This window comes from Odontesthes bonariensis, chromosome 19 (genome assembly GCF_027942865.1).
Source record: "Odontesthes bonariensis isolate fOdoBon6 chromosome 19, fOdoBon6.hap1, whole genome shotgun sequence".
NCBI lineage: Eukaryota > Metazoa > Chordata > Actinopteri > Atheriniformes > Atherinopsidae > Odontesthes > Odontesthes bonariensis.
Window position 1 is genome coordinate 32,598,807 of NC_134524.1, and position 22,071 is coordinate 32,620,877.

Genomic DNA, 22,071 nt, shown 5'->3' on the forward strand with positions numbered 1-22,071 from the left:
CACAGATGTAAGCTTGTGGTATTACAGGTACAAGTCTGTCATGAATAAATGAAAGTGGTTGAACTAACGCGTAGTCATCGAAGTCTCCGTTGTTGATAGCTTCAATCAGCTGCTTCGTCACTTTAATGATCTCCTGCTTTCGAGCTGTGGAACAGAGACAAACACACAGGAGTGTTACTTTAATTATTCACTAATTCATAAACCTTAATATAAAAACCAGAAGTACACATTAAGTTAAATAAAAGTGGAACTTGGGGACATAACTGATCCAACATCACAACACAAGGATGTTCAGGGGCCAAAATTTACATAGGTTTCTAAAGCATAAATATTTATGCCACATGGAGATGTATGAAGGAAAATCTGGTGAGATGTTAGTAATCATGGATCAACTGAAGTAAATTGAATTGAATAATACTTTAAATCCTTTAAATCTCAGCTGGAGCCTTTCTGTGTGGAGTTAGCATGTTCTACACTTTCATGCACTGTTTTTCTCTGGGTAATCCAGCTTCCTCCCACAGTCTACAAACTTACATGTTAGGTTAATTCAGTAGTTCTCAAACTTTTTTGGTCATTCCCCACTTTGAACAAGTGGGGATTTCCAAGCCCCACCTGCCCCTGTCGCCCCAACAAAAATATTGATAAATTATATTTTAACTCGATTGAACTAACACCACCAAGTATCATCATATTTTATAATGAATCAAAATCAATAACATCAAATAACACAAAGTTCAAAAAGAGAAAATAAAAGCGTTTCATTTGCAATCTGTGCATAAAACAAAAACAACTAAAATGTATCCCTGCATTAGTGGCTGCAATGAGCCTGTTTTGCACAACTTCTCAACACGTGGTTGCAGGCTTGAAACTGCCACTCTCAAGTCATGCTCAATGTTGAGCTGAGATCTGTGTTTTGTTTTCAGAGATGCCACAGCTGAGAAGCATATGGTTGCATTTCGGGATTCTGTATGTAACTTTGTATGAGGCCATTTGTGCTTGACTGTTAACCGACGCAGCCTTTACCAGGCGTTGCTCCTGCTGTCGATTTTTTTTTAAAGAAATCCAGTGGCTTGTTAACGTGACAGGGGTGTGTTATAGTGATGGGACACTCGATTCCTTTTACTGGCTCGAGTTTGTATGAGTCACTCACTAAAATGAATCGGGTTTTCGAGTCACTTGAATCAATCACCCAGAGTGTGCGCCACGGAATGTACAAACAAGTTCCAAACCACGTCCCAAATCATTGTGAAAAAGGCTAAAACTGTCGCGTTAACTGCGACACACACGCAGACGACCTGGTTTCCGACCATAAACCGCCCTTGAGTCGGGTATAAATCATGAGTCCTGAATCAGGAGTCCTGAACTGTGCGTAGCAGAGAGCTGCCGAGTTTCTCGGGTATGGGAGGGGCTCTACGAGCTGTGAGCTGTATTAGCTCCCCTTCAGCCACGGAGCTAATACAGCAATTAGCTTGATACATTTACGCAATTGCAGTTAGAATAATAGTTGTGTGGCATGTCTCCTCTTTACAGTTAGCTGACAGTAGCAGGTTTGATTCAGTGAACGAGTTAATGGAAACAATGGGCCTCATGCAAGAACATTTTCGTATTTTTATTCTAAATTTCTCTCACTTTTTTCATTTGAAGGTCTCGTACGAACACGTCACGTCAGATTCAACAAACGCTCTTAACTTCAGAAAAAGTGTGTAACGACCTGCGTAAACGATCGATGACTGCAACTAAAGCCGTGCTATCAGTTGTTGCCTCATCATGATGGCACTTTGATGGGGTGGTCCATGAGGAGGGTCTCCTGGCACCACACCTTCTGGTCTGCCTGGGCTGGTTCAGGTGGAGACCCTCGTTCATGGCAATATTGCGCCATGAACGAGGTATCGAGACACACCCACCTGGCCTTCAGCTCAGTGCGCTCCACGACAGCACGAGGGCTTTGATGCGTATATGTGTCTCATGCTCCAATTATGATTGGCAGTCCAGCCACGGCATGAAAGTCCCTCTTAATGTGTACTTGTTGGACAGCGGTGTATGGGAATCTGATGTACCATGGGTGATAAACTGATGAGAGCTTTGATGACCAAGGGGAGCGCACGACTCACAGAGGACTGGGACACCCCCGATCTGTCTCCAATCTCCCTCAGAAAGGTTCCAGTGGCCAAAAATCCAAGGCTGGTGAGGACCTGGACGTGTGGTGGAATTGGGTTTGATCGGCGTGTTTCTCTCTGGAGTTGTGGCTCTAGCAAGCTGCATATTTGCAGCAGCACAGTCCTTGGGAATCTTAACTCTTTCGGTGCTATTGACGTCTATAAACGTCAATTTAAAAAAAAACGCTGACTGCCAAAGACGTCTATAGACGTCAATTGCGTTTTTTAACGGAGCGGGCTGGGGGACAATCTAGCTCGTTTTCTCAGTTTTTTGGGTCAAACAGCTGTTTTTGGTGAAACCAACCTATGTTCTACTGTCTATTACTAAAAGACTGAAAATGGTAGAAACAAACTTTTTTTTCCTGATCAAAGAAGAGAGTCTACTCTTTCTTTTGGTAATTTTGGTGTGTACATAGTCATAAGACACACTTTTCTGTGGGTCTAGGAAAATCAGTCAAAATACTGAAAAACACTTGGCAGTATGGGTGTCTCTGCACTGAAAATGGCTGGCAGCCAATGAGTTAATCGTGATGTCAGCCATTTGTCTGTCTCCACACGGTCTCTTCCAAGAGCCTGACGCACTAAGGCATCCAAAAGTAACAAGTCAGCTGCTGGTTACACTTCCCATTGACCTTGTTATATACAGAGTCAAATGAACCTTCAATTAGTGCATAATTTAAGTCAAACAGAATAATGTCAGCATAATTATGGGGTATAATGTATATATTTATTTATGTTTTCTTCAAAGTAATTAAATATACAATCCATTAGTCAAGCAAACTTGATTTGAATAACAGCGGACTATTTGACGAAACTCCTACGACAGCTCTGGATCACTGTAAATTCTGTTCATATCTGAAAGAAAACGTAAAATACGAAAAGATTGGTGAATGCGCAAATTCTCTTAAATCACTCGTACGGACGATTTAAGAACAAATCTGTGCGTACGAACGGTTCTTGCATGAGGCCCAATGAGTCATAACTCCCGAGCCACAAATTTATCCATGTTGCTCACGGTTACGCTACCTGCTACTTAGTTGTCCAGCCGCAATTAACAACCCGACGTCAATCATTGTTTTTGCACTTTAGTTCCAGGTTACGTTTTTCTCCCGGTCTCCCAATGCTCTTTCATAATTTGAGCCATTCATTATTACTTTGTTTGTGTGTGGGTGTTTTGTTTAGTGAATTATATTTATTGTGAATGTAGCAGCATAGATGCATGACCAGTTCCCTCACCTGCCTGTAGGCATGCTGTCAATTATTCAATCAGAGGAGTGGCAGTATAAAAGGAGCCCTCCCTCATGCTTTCCCTGTCTGCTTCCATTGAATTGTCTGCTACCGGGTTAGGGGTCATTTTCTCGACAAGGTATGTCTGCTGCTCTCGCGGCATGTTCACCTTTTGGTCTCTCTGGTGTGCTGATTATTTGTTGTTGCTGCAGTGGTGGCCGTTATGCATCCCTGGCTCCAATGGCTCTCGGGGTGCTGTCTCCCCTCGCGGTGGTGAGTGTTTGATCTCTCTCTGTGTCTCTGTATATATGCTACATTTTAGGGCTAACGCTAGTATGCTCAGTTAACAGGTGGACTGCCGCCTGGGTCCTCCTCTCCTCCTCCGGAGCATGTGTCGGTGCGTGTCATCATAAGATGCTGTTGTAATTCTGGTCGCACTGACCGGTAGGCTGGAGACACTGCTGCTCTGCACGGAGCTTTTGATCCTGCTTTACTGACTGACAGTTCGTCCAACCTGCTCGGGGTTTTTATCTATCGCCGATAAGTATTGCCTGAACAAGGTCTTGCTTGGGATTCCCTGTTTTAATGTTGTAATCGTCTAGTGCTTCAGCCTTAACGGCTGCGCCCGACGCCGACGGACGGCGGTCTGAGCGCTGTGCCTGACGGATACGGGTCGTTTAGGCCATTGCCGTTTAGGCCCCTGTCGTTTAGGCCCCCCTGCAGTCGTTTAGGCCAACAGAGGAGTCGTTTAGGCCAGGCTACCTGAGCAGCTGAAATCTTTATTATTGTACATTCGTTTTTATAAGATATAAGTCAGCTCTACTGGTCTGTCTGGGTAGCCTACATATCTATGGTAAATATTGGCCATGTTTATTTTGCAGTTATTCATAGGATATAAACATTAAGCATTAAAAATCAAATCAAATCAAATCAAATTTATTTGTATAGCACATTTCATGTACAAACAGTTCAAAGTGCTTTACATAAAATAAAAGCATTGCAGCAGGGAGTGCAAGAAGCATTAAAAATACATAAAAGAATATAAAGAGAAACAAATAAAATCATTTAAATGAATTTAAAATCAGGCAACAGTCTAGATAAGTTAAAAGATATTTCATGCATAGACACATGAGAACAGAAATGTCTTTAACCTGGATTTAAAAATGTCTCCATTTGGTGAAAGTTTAATCTCCACTGGCAGTTTGTTCCACTTGTTTGCAGCATAACAGCTAAATGCTGCTTCTCCATGTTTAGTCCGGACTCTGGACTGGACCAGCTGACCTGAGTCCTTGGATCTAAGAGCTCTGCTGGCTTTATATTCTCTGAACATATCACAGATGTAAACCATCAGCAGGCTTTTAAAATCTATTCTGTGACTGACTGGAAGCCAGAGTAAAGATTTTAAAGCTGCTGTGATGTGTTCAGATCTCTTAGTCCGGGTTAAAACTCCAGCAGCAGCGTTCTGGATGAGCTGCAGATGCTTAATGCTCTTTTTGGGAAGTCCAGTTAAAAGAGCGTTACAGTGATGGAGTCTGCTGGAGATGAATGCATGGATGAGTTTCTCCTGGTCTTTTTGGGAGAGGAAACCTTTAATTCTGTTGATGTTTCTGAGATGGTAAAAAGCTGCCTTGGTGACAGCTTTGATGTGGCTGCTGAAAGTCAGATCTGAGTCTATCAACACTCCGAGGTTACCAACTTGGTCAGTGATTGTAAGGGCCCGAGTCTCAAGATATTTACCAACGCTGACCCTCTTCTCTTTGCTCCCAAACAGAATGATCTCAGTTTTGTCTTCATTTAATTGTAGAAAATTCTCTCTCATCCAGGTGTTTACTTCCTTCAGACACTGACACAGTACGTCTGCTGGGCTGCAGTCGTCCGGTGACAGAGACACATAAAGTTGTGTATCGTCTGCATAACTGTGATAATTGATGTTAAAATTCTGCAATATCTGACCCAAAGGGAGCATATACAAGTTAAACAGAAGAGGTCCAAGAATTGAACACACACACGCGCACGAAAGACGCTTAAGAGAACTGCGAGTTGCTTGGAAATTGGAAGAGGAGATGCAAAACTACCAACAAACGTGTGAAAATAAACCACATGCACACATTCGTTGGACAATAGGCCTAATTATTAATAATAATTCGTTATTTACGTGGTTGATACACGTGAACACAAATTCACTAAATATTTGTTTATTTTACAGTTATTCGTAGGCCTATATATTCTGCTGAAATTGTATTTTATTTGTTGTTTAGGTTGAGTACAAGGGCAATTGCCCTAAGATGGGACTTGGCCTTTGTTTTTTTTTATGCCCCTACCTGCTCTGCATCCAACAGGCTAATTCGATAAAGTGAATATAAAAGGAATATGAAAGGAAAACAGCACCATATCAATCAAAATCAACACTTTATTTATCCCAAGTAAGGAAAGAAAAGGCACAAAGTGTAGGGAGCCCTAGGCTGTACAGGCACACACAAACACACACACACAGCAAAAGTGCAAAAGTACAAATTGTTAACATCGCCTTTAAGTTAATAAATGTTTCCAGTGCAAAATACAGACCAAACAGGTCTATCAAAGTGGCTAAGTCAAAGTAAAAAATGACCTTATTTACAACATATCTACATGACACAGTTATGACACAGCGGGCTCTGGAGCAAAGCCCTTACAGGAACGCAGAAGTCCGTCAGCACTCAGTTCCCCCTTTTCAAACCTCGTCCACGCATCGAACAGCCTCTCTTGCAAAAGTCTGTTGCCCAAGCGCTGGGTGCGGGAGAGTTTCTTTTCCTTGACCAGCTTGATGTTCAGGTGCACAAGCAATGCCTCCTTCTGCAGGAGAGGCACCAGGATGTAAAATGGAAGGTTGCTCTTGCCGGAAGCCCTCCTGTTCAAGGCGGCGTGCCATCCCTCCACGTCATTGTTGGTGCGCACCGTCTTCTTAAAGACACTCCAGGTGGTGGGTGGGTGGATGGTGGAGTTCAACCACGTGTTGTCCATGTACCTGGTGAAGCTCTGCAGAGCGGGTGTGCTGGCCCTGGGCTTCAGTCTGTCCTTATCTGGCATGTCATTAATGCATTTTCCCCCTTACATTCTCGTCACAACTGTATCTTCACCGTTGGCTGTTACCTACTGAATCTCCTGATCGCTATAATGAATAGTCTACTTACTGTAGGGATTATTTTCTTGGTGTAGGCATATATCATGCAATAGGCCTACCAAATGCAATACAAAATTGACCGTCTTTCAAGGCTATAGTTGGGCCTAAATGTAAAGCAATGTAGAGGTGGAGTAGCCGTGTGTGTGTGTGTGTTTGTGTGTGTGTGCCTGTACAGCCTAGGGCTCCCTACACTTTGTACCTTTTCTTTCCTTACTTGGGATAAATCAGTGTTTCCCATACATTGAGGAAACTATGGCGGCCCGCCATAGTTTCCATTTGGCCGCCATAGTTTGGCCGCCAATCGTTTGAAACACAGCTATTTTTTTTTTTTTTTTTTTTTTTTTTTTTTTTTTTGAAACACAGCGATTTCCTCGAAAACCAACCAATATGACTCTACAACAGGTGAATTAGTAATTAAACATGTCCTAAAGTGTGCAATGTCAGAGTTTCGAAGTTTAGTGGCAAAAAAGATTTATGTATTATTAGTCGCTGTCGGGGCGATTGACACACGTTATAGATCAGTGGGTGCGCGTGCATAAAGATCAGCTGTAATCATCGTGATTTCGTTGACAAACATATTTTTTTGACCTATTTATATTCTGAGAAATAATGTGAAATTTGAGCAATGACGAGTACACTAGTATGTTGTCCGGTATGTTGCTTAAAAAAATAGTAAGCTCAATAGTTTCTGTTTAAAATAAGGTGGTTCATCTGTCCCGCATGTGTGGTTCAACCATCCCGACTAGGCGGAGCGGGGTGAAGTTGGTTTTATATTCGACATTCGCCTATTTTCCGGCTTTGTAATTGTAATAGCGTCGCGAAAACCGCACCAATTAGCCTCAGGATGGTATTAATATTTACAGAAAACTAAGACTAACATACCACAGGCTTTATCAACTCACCAAAGTAAGCCTGAAAGATCAGAGTAACCGCGCCAAATATACTTCTAAGTGAACTACGGCAGCCGGAGCGCTTAGGGACCGTCGCAAAAGTGCAACGCCTTTTTTTGTTCTCACTGGATATTCAACCAATGAACACCAAACCACTTCGGATGGGTTTGTGAACTCACTATAAAGCTTTCACAGTCTTTTAGTTTCCAGAAAAATCATTTTAGGTAGAACATTTACTCAGTGTGCATAGTTAATTCCATTTTAGATTTTTATTTTGTAATAGCTCTCTTGTTTTTAAAGATATCAAAACCAAACCACTTCTGATGTGTTCCTGAACTCATTGTGTACTTCCCACACCCTTTGTTATCAAGGAAAACCTTTTCAAGTTTCTCAAAAAGGCATAAGTCCTCACTGTATATGATCCATTCATATTTTTCATGAAGTTTAGTTTTAACCTGTAAATATTTTCTATTACAATTGTTATCATATTGTTTTAATGACAAGATGAGGTTTCCTCATAAGCCCACAAGGGTTTCTGACATCTCCAGCACACATTCCTTTTTTTTAATTTGTTGGGTTTTATTGTGTATTTTTTGTTATATTTGAATGAATGTGTGCAAATCAATCAAATAAAATAAAATCTGCAGTCGCACAAATTTACGCCACGTGAATTTACCCCCCCCATAGTTTCCAAAAATTCTGTGGGAAACACTGGATAAATAAAGTGTTGATTTTGATTGATATGGTGCTGTTTTCCTTTCATATTCCTTTTATATTCACTTTATCGAATTAGCCTGTTGGATGCAGAGCAGGTAGGGGCATAAAAAAAACCAAAGGCCACGTCCCATCTTAGGAAGAACAGGACTTTAGACCTCCTCTATGCCAAAGTCTGACCACAACCTGGTGCGCGTACAGGGGGAACTCAAGGTCCGGCTGAGAGAGGCAAAGGAGGAATACAGGAGGAAGGTGGAACAGAAGCAGAATATTCCAAAAATATTCTCACAAACAAAGTATCTATCTATCTATCTATCTATCTATCTATCTATCTATCTATCTATCTATCTATCTATCTATCTATCTATTATGTGATCAGGATTCCAAAAATATTCTCACAAACCACGAATCAAACTGGCTTTTGAATAACAAATTATTAGGTATTAATAAAATTATTAGGTATTAATAATTATTGTCCAACGAATGTAACGGGCTTCTAAATAATTACAGCATTATTGTCCAATGAATGTGGCAAAGCGGATGAATATTTCCACAATTTTATGAATTTATAAATCACCATTTATTAAATAAAAAAAACGTTTCCACACTAAAGTTGGTTATTAAATAATTTACCATAGATATGTAGGAAGTCGGTTATTAAATAATAATTTACCATAGATATGTAGGAAGTTGGTTATTAAATAATTTACCATAGATATGTAGGCTACCCAGACAGACCAGTAGAGCTGACTTATATCTTATAAAAACGAATAAAGATTTCAGCTGCTCAGGTAGCCTGGCCTAAACGACTGCAGGGGGGCCTAAACGGCTGCTCCCTGTGGCCTAAACGACTGCTCCCTGTGGCCTAAACGACTCCTCTGTTGGCCTAAACGACTGCAGGGGGGCCTAAACGACTGGGGGCCTAAACGACTGGGGGCCTAAACGACCTGCTCCCTGCCTGACGCACGGAGGGTCTCTGGCAGTTTTAATTGATTTTGAGGTTACACTCCCTTAGTTTCTGTTTTGTTTTCTCTGTTAGTTTCCGTTAGCTACTTTAAGATAATTTGTATATTGTTTTCTTTTGGAGTACATTTGTATTTTGGTTTTCTTTTTCTTTTTCAGTTACTAAATTGACCATTATTAAGATTTGTTTATCTCTTTCTCAGTGCTGGTGGCTGGGTGCTGGTGGTCCGGGTGGTGGTCTTCCCCCTTTCTTTTTGCTGTGTTCCTTTAGGATTTGAGTTCTCACCTTTTGGTGCCTTTAAGTTGGTTTGTTGTTTCTTTATATATTTTAGTTAGGATTCTGCCCCCCTTCTCACTAACCCCTGTTTCCCCAGTCACGCTCAGCACTGTTTAGTTCTTCTTTCATTTTTCTGTATGAATGTTTTTAAATCGTATTATAAAAAGACAACTATTATAATAAAAACTAGATCTTTTTGTATAAACATCGAACTACGTCTTCTCATTCATTGATTATTGAACCTGCGTGTCCTTGAACCTAAACTTAATAATTCTCTGGGTGAAATTCCTGGAGTGGCGTTGTTGGATCACACCGAAAACCATTTGAGCTTAACTTAGTCTACTCGGCTGCCACATAAATAAAGAAAAGCATTTAAGATAGGCATAAAATTTAAAATTTCCTCCCGTTTGTCACGCCCCACTTGCCATGTCTCTGTTCCCCACCAGTGGGGCGCACCCCACACTTTGAGAACCACTGTGTTAACTGGTGATTCTAAATCGACAGTAAGAGTGATTGTAACTGTGCATGGTTGCTTGTCTTGCTTATCTGTGGATATCTATGGATTGGCAACCGGTCCAGATGCTGGATTGCAGCTGGGATAGGTTCCAACCCCTCCCATGACCTTGAAATGGGTAAAGCAGGTATGGAAAATGGATGGTTGGATGATTACTCATTTTAAAGCAGAGACAGTTAAGAAGAAAGAATGACTGTCTGACATGGAGAATCAGAGTTCTCAATCCTTGAACAAGACACTGAACCCCTCTTTGCCTCCAATGCACACATGTGGGCAGAGGCAGTCTCCTTTTCAAGTTTGGGTTCTCTGCCAGATGTCAGGGAGTTTCAGGGTTGGGTTTGCTACATCTGATACATACTTGCTCTTGCTCTCGGTGAAGGAGGACGCATTTCTCTCTGCTCTCCATCCTCCTTTTTTTGCCCTGCTTCAGCGTGTTTTGTCTTCGGAGCCTCTCTTTACATATCGGACGAATTCAAATTCAAGAATGAAAGATCTGGTCAGCTGGTCTCTCAACGCAATTGATCAAATGTTCTTTAATGCAAAGTTGGGGGAAGGAGAACCCTCATGCCCTGGCGGGACATTCTTCGCTGGATACTCAATGGACTCCTGGGGGAAATGGAGAACTTTGTGTCTATCTATGTTGTCAGTCGAGGACGTGGAAGATCTGTATACATTTGGATTTATGATACTTGGTTTCCTGCTGTTTGGAGTTGGAGGATACCTGGCATATCAAGAAATTAAGGGCAGCGTTTGAGGGGGTCGGCAGAGCAATCAACACTCAGACTGAGATGCTACGTGAGCAAATTCGGAAGCTGGATGCGACCCTTACACAGGTTCGCAAGCTGGCTGAGGTCCCTGGACTCAGAAGAGATATGGATTACACCTGGGAGAAAGTTGATCGCTCGGACCGGGCGGATTGGTCTTGGATTTGGCTTTACATTCCAGAATTTGGCTGTTTGGATTCGACACTGAGACGCACCAGCTAAGACTTCAAGGCAGGCGGAAAAATTAAGAGTCTGCCTGACCCAAACCATTTTTGTTATCTTAATCTGGCTCCCCTGAGCTGGCCTTGGTTGCCAGCTGCACATTTTCTCCTGTTATGTTATGTAAACAGACGCTCTGCCCCCCATGTGCTCCCTCCCCTTCCTGAGGACTCCTGTGGAAACTGTTTAGACTAGTTGATAAACTTTCCATCGCTTTCAAAGACAATGGCCTGAGACAGGGTTTCACAGATCTACTTGCACACACTCACACGCACACACACACTTGCTCACTGATTAACATACGCAATTCTCACACCTCCTCACCGGTCCCAATGCTTGATGTTGTGTGTATGTTTTTCCTTTTTTGTGCTGAGGTTTTTTTGCCATCTCAAACTGTATCCTGGGAAAGGGTAAAGTGTGAAATATGATTTTTTTATTTTTTTATTTTCTCCTCCTAATGTGGTACCTTTTTCTTCTATCTTGCAGCGCTCAGCACTGAGCTGCATGGCCATGGTCACCTATCTCCCCTGTTTGGTTTTTTTATTTTGTCTGTCCGGATGTGTGTACTGGAACCATATTTCGTTATTGCTATATGTGTAATGACAATAAATTGATTCTGATTCTGATTCTGATCTGTCACTACTGCCTTGTCCGGTAATTTGTCGGCCATTACAGTGTCAGTTGGTTAACCATTACCTGTTTATCTGGAAGAGCGATAGAGTCTGAGATCTATCATTATCAACCACCTTTGAGGATATCTGAAACTTTGACTTTGGCACATTCAACTCGTACTCAGTACAGATGATTTGTACCCTACTCCAGCTGCTGGGTGATGGTGTTCCATGTACGCCATACCTGCCTGCATCTTACAACCTGCTACTATGTGCTGGACTGTCCAGGAAGCCTCTGCACAGCCTGCCCCTGGGGTCCTTTCTCGTCTGGAAGAGTCCGACCTGTTTTGCTCTTGGAGTTAGGGTTTGTTCTTTAGCTGACACGCTTTGTGCCTCTGCTGTCTTTCAGATTTTCTCTGATAGGACCTCTTGATATCAGCCATTTCTTTAAATCTGTTGGTACATGCCATGCTCATCTTTCCATGATTATTCCTCCTCTTCCTTCTCTTTTTTACTGGATTTAAGCTGCCTGATGCATCCACTAAGCAATTCATCACTGGGGAATAAAATCTTGGATCTTTGGTGTTTGGATAGTAGCTCTGACCCTCACTAGCCTCCCTCCTGCTTACTGTACAGTCTCAGGGTGCTGGATTTGGCTTGGAACCCTCAATGCATTGTGAGGAGTATTCTTGTCTTGATATCTGATAGGACTCTTCTGTCCTCTTTCTCCTCCTTTGGTCAGGTTTTTATACCAGCAGACATCTGATAACTGGCAGGGCATATGTGCTGATAGCTTGGACTTTGTTTCTTTCTTTGTCAATTTCAGCCGTGGGCGGCCGCGGCTCAGTGGTTAGAGTCGGTCGTCCAATGGCGGTTCGATTCCCACTCTGGCCACTCAAAAAACATTGGTGGAACTGACAGCTGGAGGAGTGTCAGTCCACCTCCTTGTCACAGCTGAGGTGCCCTTGAGCAAGGCACCGTACCCCCATGCTCCCTGGGCGCTTCATGGCTGCCCACTCCAGGTGGGCTCTTCCAGTCCTCGGGACCCACTGCCCTGCATGTCTGTCTCTGAGTGTGTGACCCTGTGCATGTGTGTGTCAACAGGTGCCAACCTGGATGGGTTAAAAGCGGAGGACAAATTTCGTGTGTCAACCAATAAATCATCCCAGCCGAGTGTGAAGCGGCTGGGATGACCATCAGCACCTCCAAATCTGAGACCATGGTCTTCGCTGGAAAAGGGTGGAATGCTCTCTTCGGGTCGGGAATGAGATCCTTCCCCAAGTGGAGGAGTTCAAGTATCTCGGGGTCTTGTTCACGAGTGAGGGACGAATGGAACAGGAGATTGACAGGCGGATCGGTGCGGCGTCTGCAGTGATGCGGGCTCTGCACCGGCCCGTCGTGGTGAAGAAGGAGAGATCGCAAATACAAGCGGCCGAAATGAGTTTCCTCCGCAGGGTGTCTGGGCTCTCCCTTAGAGATAGGGTGAGAAGCTCGGTCATCCGGGAGGGGCTCAGAGTAGAACCGCTGCTCCTCCGCATCCAGAGGAGTCAGATGAGGTGGCTCGGGCATCTGGTGAGAATGCCTCCCCGGTGAGGTGTTCCGGGCCCGTCCCACTGGGAGGAGGCCCCGGGGAAGACCCAGGACACGTTGGAGAGACTATGTCTCTCGGCTGGCCTGGGAACGCCTCGGGGTCCCCCCAGAAGAGCTGGAGGAAGTGGCCGGGGACAGGGACGTCTGGGTCTCTCTGCTCAAGCTGCTGCCCCCGCGACCCGATCCCCGGAGAAGCGGAAGATAATGGATGGATGGATGGATGGATGGACCAATAAATCAGATCTAAATCGGATCTCTTCCGGAAACATGCCCTGCATTTTTTCGATGTTTCCCTCCTCCAGCACACCTGATTCAAATGAATGGCTCCTGATCAGGACACTGCAGAGCAGCCGCCCCATGTAGAGAGGCTACAGTCCTCACTGCAGCTGGCCCCGGTTCCAGTCCCCCTCTCTCTGCCCCTTGCATTCCTGTCTCTCTCCAACTGTACTATCATTAAAGGGATAAAAAGCCCCCCCAAAAAAAGGAAAAAAAAAGAAAACAACATACCAGAAGAAGACACGAAGCAAAAGAAAAACCTGAATACTTGTTTTAGGGAGAGACTTTGTGAAGAATGGACAGTACCCCCCACACCTCTACAGTGCACTGTAGACTGACTACATTCTAATGAATGGGAAGCTTCAGCACAACTGTCCCAAAAAGGTTGTATGTGTAGGACCATGTGCAAAGTCCTACTCAGTTTGTGCAAACAGACATGGAATCAGGTACCCAGCCTTAGAAGCACAGCATGAAAAACATTTTTGAAAATCCTAGTTTTAATGGAAAAAAGCTCAAAAGATTTTAAGCAGACACAAAGAAAAATATTGACCAGAACTACTGCCAACAGCCCGCCATTCGAGAATTTTTATGTCAATTTTACCAAAATAAGTTAGTAAGCTAGGAAACAATGAATGAAGCATTTACAGCATGCCTGACAGATAGGTGAAGTCAAAGTAAAATGTTTCTGCACACACACACACACACACACACACACACACACACACATAAATACCGTACATCAATTTACCTTCAACATCTTCCAGTCCAGTGTTATTCACAGCTAACTGAACACTGACACTCCGTCGTGTGGCAGCAAGTCCCTGAAGTGAGACGAAAACCAAAAGACGAACCAAGCCGAGGTGACACATGTTCTCACCTTAACTTTCTCTCTGTGAGTGAGACCGAAACTCACAGCTCCAGTGTCAGCAGACACAGCAGGCACAAACTGAACAGACATTGGCTGTTTTTGCAGAAATGCTTACACAGCTAAATCACTGTCTATCCGCTGAACTCATGGTGGACTTTACTTTGCAAATAAAGACACTCCAAATAAATTTGCTGATGTCAATTCAGTTGAAAAAATGGCCTTACTAAACTGAAAAAGACTCCAAACAAACATAAAGTGGGAGTAGTTTGGAGTTTAGCCTGTTGCTCAATGAAAGTTTTGGAAAAAAGAACCAATAAAACATAGTCCACCTTTTCTAGCATCTACTTACTCAAAGGAAGGTACCCTTCATACTTTGCTTTGGGAGCATAAACTTCATTTTCCCCTCATTGACCAAATCATGTGTCTTTAAAAGGAGCTGTTAACGACCAGAAAATATGTTTGTTCTTTTTGTTTATAGAACTGCTGAAATAAGCTATTTCAGATGCAGGATTTACTCTTCAGATCAAATCCAATCAAATCAAATCTTTTTTTGTGTCAGTGTGGTTAAAAGCACAGTCGAACTACGGTCTGGAACTTGATGCCCTCCACCAGGGAACTGAGAAGTGGAAGCTGGACTGATTTATTAGCTTGGACTCTCCTTTGCTTTTGAATTTTTCATCTTTTTGTATTTATTCTTTTTTACCAATAACTGTTTTAAAATTGGACTTTTATCTATTTTCAAACCAGTTTTTTTGTGCACAATATTATTTTGAATGCTGATTTCTGTCTGTTTGTTGTATGGGACCAGAACAATTCCCCAGAGGAAGACTGGATTTAGCATGAAGCTAGAATCTAGAAAAATCCAGAGCAGAATTTAGAATTCTTCTCCTTACATATAAAGCTCTTAATGACCGAGCTCCATCATATCTTAAAGATCTCATTATAAGATATTTTCCTAACAGAGCACTTCGTTCCCAAACTGCAGGTTTACTTGAGGTTCCCAGAGTTTCTAAAAGTAGAATGGGAGGCAGAGCCTTCAGTTATCAGGCCCCTCTCTGTGGAACCAGCTGCCAGTTTGGGAGGCAGAGCCTTCAGTTATCAGGCCCCTCTCTGTGGAACCAGCTGCCAGTTTGGGAGGCAGAGCCTTCAGTTATCAGGCCCCTCTCTGTGGAACTTTTTTTGATAAATGTTACAGTTGGGCTGGCTCAGTTGATCCTGAGCAATCCCTTTAGTTATGGGCTCAACCTGGGAGGGACCTTCCATTATGCACTGAATGTCACACCTCACATTTATGCCGTCATTACATTTTATTAACTTTTACGTTTCTTTTTTTCCATGGATGGTGATTTTTATCTCCCTGCTCCTTTCTGCAGGTGCTTCTGGATCCTGAGCTCAGTGTTACATCTGCAGTTATGGCACAACCAAAGTGCTCAGTGTTTGTTAGTGGCCTCTCTGTCTCCTTTCCCCCCTCATCTTAACCACTGGAGGCAGTCCTGTCCAAATCTAGCTCCGTTGTTCGTTTGTTTTTTTGTCCACCTCATTGTCAGCTTGTCCGGCTCTGAGGGAATTGTTGGGTTTCTCTCCATGGGGCACTTTACCCTTACTTTATTAGATAGTTTAAGAAGAAAGGAAAAGAACATGAAGGACAGATGTGTGGTAGCAGCTCTGCCACCTGGAAATCCAAACTGTTTATATGCAGGTAGATAGTTCTGTGGTATCCAGGGTCTGGGGCCCTCAAAAGAGTCACAAGAAAAATCTGAAGATTTGCGACATAGAAAATGCTTTCGACAATTTCGTATCATTATCAGTGTAGTAATGAAAATGATGAATTGGTCAATATTTTTTCAGATGGGTCAGGAGCAGAAAAGGGTTGGCAACCTCTGGTTTAGCAATTGAAAATCAAATTTTATCATGTATGAAATATTACAGCTGCCTAATAAATGAGTAGATACTGATTACAATTGATTTATTCTTATTAATTTTAACAGTAGCTACGAAACAAAACGTGATAAATTTTCTTAAGTGAAAATAAGTCAAAAGTAAATGGAATAATTGCATTTACTTTAGTCATTTCATTTTAAAACTGGAGCTGCAGTTCCATCACCCTCCCAACTGTTTGACTTTCATATGCAGGAAAAAAACAGAACACATTTGGTAATTTGGCATAAATCACATATTTTATTTGAGATTTCCTTTAACATACATTGGGCTTGTCCCTTTATGGTAACAATTAATTCTGGGATCCCATCAGCGGACTGTAGAAAGATAAAAACAAAGGATAAATGTGCTGGAACAGTTTTCTTAACAATTCAGTGACGTGATTATTTGAATTATGAAAAACTGCAGCGATGTGTTTAACCATGAATTCCCCTCCTGCTGAAAATACATTTTTCCCCCCAAAGATATTTCACCATCCCATAATCCCTGTGTTTTAAATCCTAACATATGAACACCTGCTCAGTTATTCTGCTGAAAATCCAGCCCCAAATGAAAAAGTGACAAACTCACTTCTGAAACAGAAGAACATTTCTTTTCAATGTGATGTTAACAACATGGTGCTGTAAAACATTGGTGCACAGCAGTTGAACACAGGGTGGGAATCCCAGCTAAAACACAGCGGTTAGAAGAGCCCACAGTGAAGAAAGGATGAAGAGAAGAGGAGGGACCCGCACTAATATCACAACGGAAACTGTAAACACAACAGAACTGAGAAAATTCACATCATGAGCTCCTGACTGTATGAAAACATGATCTGACACAATGGCCTTTAATAATTCTATGTTCTACAGTTTACATTCTAACACAAGAAACTCTCTCTGCTGCTCTGTGATGATAAAGACCCAATCAGATAATAAAACATTTTTCATTGATTTAAAATTCCTAGTAAACATGCTTGGTGTCAGCAGCCAACCAGAGAACAGAGAGGAAAAGTCCTGACCTCATGGATAAAGAAGAGCAAGCAAAGAGAACCATTTACATCAGTTATCCAAACTTATACGTCACCAAAACCAAGACGGCTTGTGCCCGAGCTTAAATAGATGGCAGTAAAAAGCAGAGAAGTAATATATTGTATCTAAAGGTGATTACATCACAATAGCTCAATATGTGAAATAAAAAAAAAAGCTTCACGTATTACACCAGCCCATAAAAACGATTAAGTGGAACAGATGGTTCCTCTTAAATCCACCTCTATTTTAAAACATATTGATCTAAAAAACCCAAAAGAAAGTCAGAAAACATGCTGCTGATATGAACACCACACATTCTCACTACAAAATGGTAGAATTAGTTTTCCCTTGTTTCACTTCTGTTAGTTGGTCTTTTTACATGTACAATAATCTGTCCAGCAGCAGCGACGATATGTAAACAACACACTGAAGGGGCGGAGCTCGAGCAAATGAGGGCAGGGATTGGCTGCCCTACCACATGGTGGGTGGGGTCTGGTCAGCTGACTGCCATAGGCTGGAGGGTGTTTGTAGTCCAAGATCATCATCTCACCTGCAACACAAGTCACATGCGAACAGTTAGATAAGAAGCCCTTCCATCTTTTTCCATTTACAGTACCTGCCTTTAGGTTGGTTTCTTCAGGGACCTCATCAAACATAGTGGTTAAAGCCCTTTTCAGACATAGAACAGTTTGGGCTTTTTGTCAAAGTGTTAACATGCAGCTCTGTGTCCCTCAGATATTCAGTGAGCGGGTCATACTTGGTAGGAACAGTGGGTGAGCCAGAGCGGTGGAAGTGGATGTTCTGCCACTTGCCGTCCCGGCGGTGCCAGATGCGTGTCTCCTCTGACTGCATGGTGCGGGGCATGCCATTCCCGTCAATGTACTGCGTGAGGCGGATGTAGGCAATGCAAGCTGCCTCGTCTCCAATCAGGTGGACATGGGGGTTGAGTAGGATGGTGTGGATGGGCAGCTTCCCTTTGGACAGAGCTGCAGAGGAAGAAGATGTAAAAAACACCATCAAAGAGCAAATCTGAGTAATGGAAATCAGTGCAAGTCTGGCCTCTGCTGCTGTTTGTCACAGAAAGTAAAGCCATGGAACAATTAATATCTGCTTATTGAAAAATACAAGTTTGAGATTAAGTATATCTACATACACATATATATATATGCTTTATTATTCTGTGATAACCAAATAACTTGATTTGTTATAATTATACATGTGTGTGCGTATACATAATAACATAAAAAAGTGGACAGACTCAAAGTAGCAACAACAAAACAAACTCTTGGAGGCCTGTTACCTGAGGACTCCACCAGGGGGCAGAACAGGATCAACACAGGTTAGCATGTAAGCTGAGAACGGAGACGGTTGTTGACATGAACTGTGCTTTTCAGCCTTACTGTAGATGGTATGTAGGATCTTTAATGCACGTGACCCTAAACATCAGCCCATTATACATATGTATAATGATCATTTCTGACCATGTGAACAACTGACGGACACCTAAACAGATGGAGGATTCCTGTTCCAGCTTCTGTTTTATATGATGCATTGGTGTCTGCTTTTTGAACAGCTGGTCAAACTAATCCAAGTGACCTGGATTTCAGAATGTTTCATGAGCAACTTACAATATATTCTAAATATTATGATATTATGATCGAATCGATCCATTCATTAACTGCAGAATGAAACAAGCAGCCTACCAACCAGGTGGGGTGCATTTGTATTTATGAGAGGACTCTGGCACCGAGTGTTTCAGTTGTAAGGATGTCTGATTCTCTTCTCATCTTTGCTATCGGCAGAGTTGGCTCGGAGGCTTCACTCCACCATGTCCAACAGAAGATCATTACCATTGTCAAAGTAGAAGCGGTGAAAGTCTGTTCCCTCTACCAAGTTGCCCAAAGCCTCAGGCTCAAAGGATGTGAGGCCAGGATCGCATATCTTCCTGAAAGAGAACACCAAGCAGCCATATTAAAGATCTGCACAGATGTGGTATTACAGGAGAAATGACAGTGGTTGAACTGACGTGTAGGCCTCGAAGTCACCGTTGTTGATAGCTTCAATCAGCTGCTCCGTCACTTTAATGATCTCCTGCTTTCGAGCTGTGGAACAGAGACAAACACACCGGAGTGTTACTTTACTTTCTAATTCAGAAACCTTGATGTGAAAAACAGAAAAGAGGACACAACTGACCCAACATCACAACCTAAGGGCTGGAATCCACGTCAGTTCCAGAAGCACAAATAATGGTGTCACATGGAAATGTACGACACAGAGTCTGGTTGGAGGTTAGTCAGCATGATTCAACATCTGGATTAGCTTTGATATGAAGCAGGTAAGCTGGGGAACAGCGCATGCAAAGAGGAAGTGTTGGTGGTGGTGCACCCAGGTAATGTAAGTCCAGAAGGAAAGTTTCTTCTTTCAAACACACACACACAGTTTTATCATCCCTGTTGGGACTCTCTGTTGGAAGCTTTACCCGAAGTATCCCAGCTGAATGCCTGACCATAGAAACCCAATCATGAAACCAAGGTTTGACTTGCAAACATCACTGTGTGACTGAGGAGACTCCAGCTTGGTCCCTATGCTTACAGGAAACTCCCTTAGGTTGACCATCAGCTTTGGTGTCCCCATCATGATATATAAATACGCACATTACCTGCTTACATTAAGAGACATCCATGCATGCCTCCCCCCCAAGGATGGAGGTGCTGGTGTATATCTTGGGTATAGTGTGGTATATCTTCATCAACTGAAGTAATATTTATTACTCATCACCGTTTCCAAACCAGAATACATATATTACATTACAATACATCTACTTAACATCAGGGCTGTAGTGGAGGGTAAACGCCGTTTAGGCACCTCTGGAATTTAGGAAATAGCGTTTACCCACCTCTAAATAGCATTTACGCAGCTCTTAATGGCAATTACGCACGTCAAAGTTCCCTGCGCCTTGTGATCTGCCGTTGGAATAATCCAAAATAAATTTGGTGTCATTTAAAAAATATTGTTGAACATACTTAACGCTTTAGTAGGAATCATTTTCATCTGCTCTGTATTCGGGTATGTGACCTTCCAATCAGTGCCTTTCGGCTGCGGCGGCGACACCAATCAGGATCCAGGGAATATGTAAACACATACACGTTGTGTAGTTGCCTGCCTGCCTACCTGTTCAAAGTTAATCATCATGGATATTAGGAGATATTTGAAGAGACCATCCAGTGCTTCCACTTCCGCAGATGCCAGCAAAAGGCCTCAAGTACAAAGTAAGACTGACAGAGATCAATTTACATGAGTCGTTAAATGTGCTTTATAAATAAGTTTGACTTGACGAATTATGGCAATGACAGAACGAGCTTTCAGATTAGCTAATGCGTAGTCATGCTATCCTTGTATTACACTCGTCACCGCTAGTCATTCTACATCACGAAAGCTAGCAATGCCACCAGTGTAATTTTACAACAATAATTTTACAGCACGAGACGTTTTCGTGCTTCAAGGTGAAATGAGAATAGCAAATCAAATAAAAGGTCAATTGTCATTCTAAATACCGCAAAAATACGATTTATATGATGGCTTATATATGATTTTTCTTTAAACAGCCATTGAATTGGCACGTGTAAAACAAAAATAGCAATCTTATATTTTCTAAATATAAAACAATATAACAAAAAAACATGCTGTATAGGCTATTTATGCTGACATAGGTAGTTATAGCCTACATAAGTGATCCTTTAACTTATGTTGTCAGTGTAATTGGCAGGCTGCTTAACTGGTGTTCTCAGCCCCACAACTCTTAAATTCTACTTTTTTCAGGGAGTGATGGTACAGGCAATGAGGCAGAGATCACAGGGAGAGGAGAAACACCAGGAGATCAGATAGAGATAGAAGAGGAAAGAGGAGGAAATGAAAGAGGACCAACAGAGAATGAGGAAACAGAGAAAGATGAAATAGGAGATGAAGAAACAGGTAGTGCGAGAGGAGTAAGAGAAGAAACAGGGACAGGAGAGATGGAGAGTGGAGAGTCTGAAGTAGAGGGAGATGTAGAATCTGAGACTGAAGACACAGTGAGAGGAGAAAGAGAGAGCAGATGCCATCCCAGTATCTGGACAGAAAAACAACACATACGGTTTAAAAAAGATAACACTTGGCTTATTGTCAATGGTAAATATCTTGGATGCAAAATCTGCTACAAAGTGAAAGGCCTTGGAGTGTTTAAAGAAACAGGAATGTGTCTCTCAAATGAATGGGCCGCAACTAAAGTCACACACACACACACACACACACACACACACACACACACACACACACACACCATATCTACTGTAGATAGTTCTTACTCTACACATACTTTTCTTTACTGTTGAAATTTGAAATTTAATAAACTACAAACTACAAACACATTTGTTGACTGTCATTGATTTAATATGACTTTAACTGATAATGTCATGGAATATGGCCAGGACAGCCATACAGATTCGCGACACCTTGCATTGCGTCGCGTTGCGTCGCGTCGCGTTGCGTCACGTTGCGTTGCGTCGCGTTGCGTCGCGTTGCGTCGCGTTGCGTCGCGTCGCGTTGCGTCACGTTGCGTCACGTCGCGTTGCGTCAAGTCGCGTCACGGTCTGTCTGATCAAAAAATTCATAGTTTACCCACCTCTAATTTGACCACTACAGCCCTGCTTAACATAAATGCTCCACACTTAAATAGCCTATTTAACAGTGTGTGCCAGTTCACAGCTTTTCTAAACTAGTTCAAGTTCAGTTCATACATGCTCAAAGTGAACAGTTCACGTTCAAAGTTCACAATTTTAATTCTGAACTAGTTCAAAGTTCAGTTCATTTTACTTTTTTCGTGAGATATTCAAATAAATACTTTTTTTCACACTAG

The 22,071-nt window shown here is 42.4% G+C and overlaps 2 protein-coding genes across 10 annotated transcripts in view; both read right to left on the reverse strand.

The window, feature by feature from the left end:
* Positions 1–14,238, reverse strand: part of LOC142368548 (calcium/calmodulin-dependent protein kinase type II delta chain-like) — a 37,260-nt gene extending 23,022 nt beyond the window's left edge. The window contains exons 1-2 of the mRNA XM_075450756.1: positions 14,110–14,238; positions 69–144 (exon numbers count right to left, since the gene is read on the reverse strand). Coding sequence (XP_075306871.1) covers positions 69–144; positions 14,110–14,230 — 197 coding nt within the window. The 5' untranslated portion in view covers positions 14,231–14,238. The remainder of the gene's footprint in view (positions 1–68; positions 145–14,109) is intronic.
* A 2,141-nt stretch (positions 14,239–16,379) lies between these two features.
* The window catches only part of LOC142368546 (calcium/calmodulin-dependent protein kinase type II delta 1 chain), a 124,213-nt gene continuing 118,521 nt past the window's right edge, over positions 16,380–22,071 (reverse strand). For all 9 annotated transcript variants that reach the window (XM_075450754.1, XM_075450752.1, XM_075450750.1 and 6 more), the window contains 4 exons: positions 19,204–19,279; positions 19,028–19,122; positions 17,935–18,163; positions 16,380–17,727 (listed from right to left, as the gene is read on the reverse strand). In XM_075450754.1, the coding sequence (XP_075306869.1) occupies positions 17,724–17,727; positions 17,935–18,163; positions 19,028–19,122; positions 19,204–19,279 (404 nt within the window). In that variant the 3' untranslated portion in view covers positions 16,380–17,723. The remainder of the gene's footprint in view (positions 17,728–17,934; positions 18,164–19,027; positions 19,123–19,203; positions 19,280–22,071) is intronic.